The sequence below is a fragment of the Balaenoptera ricei genome, chromosome 6 (assembly GCF_028023285.1).
Source record: "Balaenoptera ricei isolate mBalRic1 chromosome 6, mBalRic1.hap2, whole genome shotgun sequence".
Lineage (NCBI taxonomy): Eukaryota > Metazoa > Chordata > Mammalia > Artiodactyla > Balaenopteridae > Balaenoptera > Balaenoptera ricei.
Genome location: NC_082644.1, coordinates 18,964,266 through 18,972,018, shown reverse-complemented (window position 1 = coordinate 18,972,018; position 7,753 = coordinate 18,964,266). Strand labels below are relative to the sequence as shown.

At 53.1% G+C, this 7,753-nt stretch overlaps 1 protein-coding gene across 1 annotated transcript; it reads right to left on the bottom strand.

Moving 5' to 3' along the window:
* Nucleotides 1-745: 745 nt before the first annotated feature.
* NXNL2 (nucleoredoxin like 2) lies at nt 746-6,584 on the bottom strand. Its single transcript, XM_059926295.1, has 2 exons — nt 6,283-6,584; nt 746-914 (listed from the first exon to the last, which is right to left on the bottom strand). Exons 1-2 carry the CDS (start codon nt 6,582-6,584, stop codon nt 746-748), a joined length of 471 nt encoding a protein of 156 aa, XP_059782278.1.
* Nucleotides 6,585-7,753: the final 1,169 nt, after the last annotated feature.

The window sequence follows — 7,753 nt, the reverse complement described above, 5'->3', positions numbered from 1 at the left end:
CCTAGAGGGGTGGGATAGGGAGGGTGGGAGGGAGGGAGATGCAAGAGGGAAGAGATATGGGGACATATGTACATGTATAACTGATTCACTTTGTTATAAAGCAGAAACTAACACACCATTGTAAAGCAATTATACTCCAATAAAGATGTTAAAAAAATAAAAATAAAATAAAGTAAAAAAATAAAAAATAAAAAAGATAAATAAAAACTATCCCCTTTGAAAAACCGAACGAAGTGTTTGAGAATGGTATTTCTTGAGTGCTTCACTTTCCTCGTAAGGGCACTTGGTTTGCCAGGAGAAAGAAGGAAATCAGAGAGCTCCAGGTGGAAATAGGTTTGTTTATTAAAGCAAATAGATTCTGCAAACTTTAGTAATAAATATACTTGTGAAAGCATGTCATTAAAATAAAGGCATCTCCAGAAAATGTATTAATAAATATGCTATTTCACCTGAAGAGCCTGTATAAATACATGTTTTGCATAGATTTCCAATAGCTCAGTGTGAACACACTTCAGCTCATGTGAAGAAAGCTATGCTAAGAATAATAAAAATAACTACAAACAAGGCTACTGGGAGGGCATTCCCTGAGCAATATTTTCTTTCCATCACAGCTGAGTGCTTCTGCTCTGAAAGAAACCACCAGCATCGAGAAAGGAAACAGGATGCTCCTCTTCTCTGTCATGTTCACGCTGCAGCAACAGGAGTGACACACACCTGTCCAGGTCCCCGGAGATCTCCCCCCAGCTCAACCGGAGAAATTCTGGAAGATGTCAGCTGCCTCCACCCAGTTCTGGAAGCAGGCCAGCCCCCGCTCCCGGATCTGCTTCTGCCCTTTGTCAGTGATGACGTCCCCGCTCGGTTTCACGATCACAAGCCTGGGGATGGCCATGATGTGGTACCTGGTCCTCAGCTCACTGTGGGAGAGAAGAGGGCGACCGAGGGTCAGCGTGGGACAGGCCAGGCTGCTGCACGTCTGCAGGGACCAGCGTCTCCCCAGCGCCAGCTGAGCCTGCAAAGCCTTAGAACCCGGCCTGCCCGGTGAGCCCTCCCACTGGGCTGAGGATTCCTTTGGGCTCTTTTCTTCTTGCTGCTAGCTGGGTCCAAGACAGTGCTGTCGCAGAGGAATGTCAGCAGTGATGGAACTGGTCTGCATCTGTGCTGCCCAATGTCACAGCCACAGCCACATGTGACTACAGAGCACTTGGAATCTGGCTGGTGAGCCTGAGGAACTGAATTTTGGGTTTTATTTAATTTTATTTATTTATTTATTTATGTATTGGCTGCCCTAAGTGGCTTGTGGGATCTTAGTTCCCTGACCAGGGATTGAACCCCGGGCCACGGAAGTGAAAGCACTAAGTCATAACCCCTAGACTGCCAGGGAATTCCCTGTTTTTGTCACTTTTAAATTTAAGTAGCCACATGTGGCTAGTGGTTGCCAAATTGCACAGTGCAATTTTAAACCCACATATAACCCAATAAATTTGTATCCCTCCTACATCTCAGGAGGTTTAAATACATCAGGTACGTATAATAGCAAAAGTTAAAATTCCATGAGTTCTAGATAAATACAAAGGCTTACTAGACTTTCTGCCTTACAGATTCAAGGACACACTGATTAACATTATGGGAGAAACATTTTACTGTCACATTTAACCCCTTGAGTGACCATTTCACAAAATTATTTGTATTCATTTAAGGAAAGGAGCATCTGCCTTCTTAGTTTTGCAAGTCTCCCCATAACCTTCACAGGGATTAGTACCCTCAAGACAGGACAGCTGGGTGAAAATCCCCGTCCTGTTACCACAGCCAGCTTGCCAGGGCCTCACATTAACTGTAGTCTGATTTCCCTCATCTGTCGCCCTCAGGGTTGTAAAACTGAGTGGAAGGAAAAATGCACTTGAGACCCTCCTGTTACTAAATCTCCCCCGTGACGCCTCCATCAGGCCCTTCCTGCTGCTTTCCAGTATCCAAGGCCAAGACAAATCTTAATTCAAGCAGGAAGAAAAACACAGTACCTACACCCAATGGAGAGAAAATATGCCTTGTTTTCAAACATCCATGAAATGGTGACAAAACCAGCCATGTTCTCGGTCATAAAGGGATCTTAATATATTTCAAATAATCAGTGATACACAGACCACTTAATGATATAATGGAATTGGAAACCAATAAGCAATAATTTTTGGAATCAGTTAAAAATTAAATAACCATATATTATATATGAAATCATAATGCCCATATACTATGGGTCCCAAGCTATAGATACAATTAGACACAGAGAGTTGTCTTACACACTCTTATCCAAAACTAAAAGGCCTCTATATAGATGAAGTCTGCATTTCATTCAAGAAACTAGAAGAACAATGATGAAGCAATTACAAGGAAAGTAGAAAGAAGGCAAAAGAAGATTGAGGACAGAAATCACTGGACAAGGAAATGAATCAACATGGGGTGAGCAACAAAGCCAAACCCGATTCTTAGACTAAAAAACAGAGCAAAGCTCTACCAAGACTGAGAAGGAAAAAGGGACGACACGGGGATATCAGGAACCAGGTGGGGCTTTGAGGAGTGAGAAGGAGGTTTGAAGACAGTTCATTGCTCCAGCTTCTTTTCAAAGAGTCACCCAGTGTGGGTCCTCAAATCCCCACCCTGGCAGCCTCTGCTTGGGGACAGCTGTAACCTTGGAACCATGCAGGAAAGACACATAACAACCCTCCTCCCCCGAAGTCATCTCCATCTCCTCTGGGCACTGTGTCCAGAGAGAATAGACCAAGCCTCAGAAAGGAAAGAGCCTTGTTGCTGGGCAGAATGAAGTGATAACTCTGAGCATTTTAACCATTTCGGGGAAATCTGAGAGCCCATTTCCTCCTCGCTCTGTGTGCAGTTGCAGCATTGGCTCCCTCCCTCCACCTAAAGCAGCACATCCTTATCCCTGGCACAACTGCTTCTGGGTTGCCATGGCAACTTCTGTCTTCAGTCTCTTTCCATCTCAGCCACTGGCAGACTGTTACCGAGCAAATCTCTCTACTTGCTCCGAGCATCCATCAAACAAGTGCCCTGCAGGCGCCAAGCACTGAACAACGTCTGGTCCAACACTAGAGACTACAGAGACATGCCCCCACCCCAGACACATACTCTTAGCACAGGGGTGGCACTGGCTCGAGCTATAGAGGGCATAGGCCTCTGGGGCCAGACATGCTCCCAGTGTCCCCAGTGGCACAAACGAGGAGCTACTAGGCAGAGAAGCGGGGGCTCCAGGGTTGGAGGATGCAGCATGTGTATGACCTGTGGAGGTGGAAAAGTGTGTAGAGTACTCTGGAACATCAGTTTTCCAGTCTGGCAGAACACAGGTGGAAAGGGAAGAAAACAAGGTGATCGTGGGTCAAATGCTGGAGGGGAGTGTGCGAGACACGGACTGAGTGGGTCTCACATGCCAGGCAGCAAATGACAGAAATTCCTGCTGGCAAAGTCAGAAGCTGTTACTTGGCTCTTGGGCCCATAACAAAGGGAAGGAAGGCAGGACAGAACCTGGTCTTCGATGCTGTCCCCTCTCTCAGGCCTCTTGCCCACCTGCACACAGGCATCTGGGCGGGACCTGAGAGCCCACCCTTGGCCCGCGCTGCCCCTAGCTGTAGGGACATCAGTAAATAACTGCCTCTCTAGGCCGGGTCTTGTATGCCGGCTGCACTGGACAGCCAAGATCCACGGACAGGTGAGTGGCTCTAGGCATTCTCTTCCTGCAGGTGCATCTGCAGCCGCACCTCCAGCCACGCCCGGGGTAACCCCAGGCGGGAGGGGGTGTGTGTGGGTTCTGTGGTGATCTGTCTCCTCCTGAGGCTCAGGCTGGTCAGCAGAAATCCAGTGGACAGCAGATGACGTGCTTTGGCTGCTGAGGGAAGACAGCCTGGGGTCCCTCACCATGACTGGTTGGTGATGACGGTCCTCACCATGACTGGTTGGTGATGACGGTCCTGGACCCATCTTTTCACAGCACCAAGCAGATGCCATGCTCTGCACAAATCAAGAACTTCCGAAAAGGCCTCCTGGAGGCTTCCTACATTCTTTAGTTCTCCTTGGTGGCAGCTATTTCCATTTTTGCTCATGATCTGATTCCAAAATGCAGGCTGGGATAAACAGAATTTAGGGCCTAGCTCCAAGAATTTCCCACAGAATACCACATTTCCTAACTTCTAAATTGCAATGACAGGATTAACAAAGTTCAGTCTGGAAAGGGGGAGGCACAAGGAGCTAACTTCCCCCCAAAGAACCCCCCCCTCCAGATTCCTCCAAGGTCAGGCTGGCCCGCCTGAGCTGGCCGAGTGCAGTCGCCCTGAACAGCTCAGCACCTGTAGTGGACTGAATGGGCCTTGACCAGATAACCCGGGAAGCAGAGGGAGCACGGCACCCCCACTCCCCCCCACTCCTAGCAAGGTTGTGCTGAGGCTCAGTGTCCCCTGGGAGAGGAAGCCGTAGCAGAAAGGACAGGTTCCAGAGCCAGGAGCACCAGTCCCTGTGCCTCAAAACCGTGGAATGGGCAACAGACACAAAGTCCTGGTATACAACCAGCTGACAACGCTCTGAATTCCTGCATCAGCGCAGTCCTCATCCATCCTGTGAGGTATCATTATACTCGGAGGTTGAATACCTTACCTACAGTCACCCCACGAATAGGTCCCACAGCTGGGCTCTGCCCAGGGCCTGAGCTTATTACTAACACTGTCACTCTGTCACTTTCAAAAACGAAGTATGTTCTTTCAAAAGCTGTGCATAACTTGAACGCTAAGCAAATCAAACATTTTACAACCACCACTAGACGTGAAGGTATATGAATCCTTCTGCCAAGTAAATCACGGGCATTTGGATTTATCATCGAAGACTTTCCTAATCCTGCTGTGAGTGAGGCCTCGGGAAGCAGGCACCCGCCCCCCACCCCTCAAGGGCCTGGGCCTCACCTCTTCCTCGGCATCACCAAAAGCATGTGCTGGAGGAAAATGACTCCTCCAGGGAACTTTCCAAAGTTAGCTTCCATTTTTAATTGTCCAGAAGGAAAGCCATCTCAGAATAATTAATTTAGGGTCGGGGGGAGGAAATGTCACAACTGAATATTAATCCCCAGAGAAATGCAACACATGCTGCTATAAAACAAAACCCAGAAATTCACCTCCATATTTGTTAAGGGACGGTGGTGTAATGCACTTTGTGAAGAGCAATAAACCTACATGTGGACTCTTAACACCAGATGAGACCCCAACATGCCAGACAATCGGTGTCTGTGCCCCATCCCTCCCCCTCCCCCTCCCCTCCCCTCCCCTCCCCCTCCTCCCCCTCCCCTCCCCCTCCCCTCCCCTCCCCCTCCTCCTCCCTTTCCCCTCCCCTCCCCCCTCCTCCTCCCCTTCCCCTCCCCTCCCCCCTCCTCCCCCTCCCCTCCTCCCCCCGCTTCTCCCTCCTCCTCTCCATGGAGGTCATGACCACAGCCAATAAAGCACTAGGGTCAATTTCCAGTTTGCTCACAAACTGTGAAATCCAGCAGAGCTGAGGTTCCCTGCCATGTTACATCTTTTCTAAAGCAAGGGTGGGGCAAGATCCCTTCAGAGAGCAAGGATTTTTGTCACCTCTGACAAGTCTCCTCAAGAATCCAGGAACCTGCTTCTTTCTACAGTTATAGGAGCAGGAGACGCCTTAATGAAATTTCAGTCACTGCCAGTAAAAATGAAACTGCAACGTGGCCTGGCACTAAGTTCCTCCAGCCCTTGAGTCCTGACCCTTCCCCCGCAGCACCTGGTCCCCAGTCCCGTACTACTGGCCCACAGCAGTCAACCCATGGTCTCCAGTTCTGACCTGAACGGCCTTTCTGGGTCTTCCTCTTCCGCTCTCCAGATAAGGGGCGGTTTCTTCCCTGCGCCGTAGGACGGGGCGTCCCCGGGCTGTGATTTACCAGAGCGGGCTTCCTGGACCGCAGCATCAGCATCACCAGAACTCCTTATAAATTCGGATTCCCGGAGCCTCAGACCCACTGAGTCAGAGGCTAGAGTAGGCCACTGTCCAGGCTCACCAAGAGCCCACGGTGATGCAGATGCCCCCTGTCAGCCAACCGCTAGAGCCTCCCTGGGAAGCCGAAGCAGAGACTACGATGTAGCTGAGAGAGGCTCAAACGGGTTGGGGTGGAGATGGGGTTATCAAAGAGCTCCCGACGGCTGGGAGAAGCACAGGGATGAGGGATTGGGATGGGGGCTGGGGGGCGCGCCCAACAGCTCCCAGAACCCCCAAACCGTCCCCACTCACTGCCGGTAGGGGTCGTGGAAGGGCAGCGCCAGCCAGGCGCCGTGCAGCTCCCGCATGAAGTCCAGCATCTCCTGCGCGCTGCCGTCGGCGGACACGAAGACCACCTCGAAGGGGGCGGACGGCCGCGCCTGGTCCACTAGCTCCGCGTAGAAGTCGCAGAGCAGCGGCGTGAAATCACGGCTGGGCGCGCACCGGCCCGCGGCGAAGTACAGCGCCACCACCTTGTTCTGCAGCGCCGCCTCGGCTTCCACCCACGTGCCGTCGTAGGTCACCAGGCGCCGCCCGCCCAGCACGTCCACCATGGCCGGGAGCCGGGACAGCTGCGGCGGGAGGACACCTGCGGCGGGAGGACACCTGCCGGGAGACGCGGGGCGGTGAGGCGGAGCGCACGGACACCTGCGGGAAAACGAGGCGGAGGAGGGGCGGCAGTGAGCGCAGGTGGCTGATCACCTGCAGGCGGACGGTCACCTGGGGCCAGTGGCGGTCACCGTCCGTCTGCAGCCAGCCGAAGGGACTGGCTGGCTCCCTTCGCACAGCCGGGCACTCGGACCTCAGCAGGGGCCTGAGCCTCGGCCTCCGGCTGGAGTAGGGGCGTCCGTACTGGGGAGAGGGGGGTACACTCACAGACAGCCGCGACCCCAGACGCAGCGGCCGCAACAGCGGCACACACAGCACCCGCCTCCAGGGAGCCGAGGGGGCCCCCGCCCGGGGCCCCCGCCCCGGCCCCGCCCCTCCTGCCCCCGCGTCCCGCCCCAACGCCCTCCTCTGCAGCCCCCTTCACCTCCCACCCACCTGCGCAGCTCTCGGTCGTGCGCGGCAAGCCTTCTCCGCGCTCCCGGCGACGCACTCTTCTCCACCCTCTCCCATGCCCTCCCCCTCCGCACCCTCCCCTGAGCCCCGCCTGTCGCACCCTCGCCCCAGGTCCCGCTGGCGCTCGCCCCACCCCGCGCACGGTCGCTCCCCGCCTGCCCCAGGGGTCCCGGCGACGCGCGCGGGAGGGTAAGAGCGGTTCCACCTTTACGGACGGGGTAGGGACCCGGCGTTGGGGACACCTGGGCCCTGTTCTTTCCTGGGGTTTGCCCCGAAGTACTGCGCTCTGGCTGGGAGGGTCCCTGCAAGAAACTGGAGGCGGTTCTTAAGGAATGTGTTATTCCGAGAACCAGAGTGTTACTGTGCCCGGCACTGGGATTCAAATAGTTTCAACTCCCTGCCCGGAATGGGTGAGGCACTCGCGCGGGGCGCAGAATTCAAGGGATTTAGCGCCAAAAAACTCAGTGATCAAGATAAATAGTATTCTGATGCAATATTTTAAGTTTTCAAAATTAATGCAAAAAAAAAAAAAAAGTTAGTGGTGAACAAAACATCAAATATGTGAGTAAGGACAGGATCCCACCCTGCCCTTGGGCGCCGACCGCGCTCCTCTCGCCCTGGGTCCCGGCCCGCGCCCTGCCTCGCGGAGTTTATATTCCCG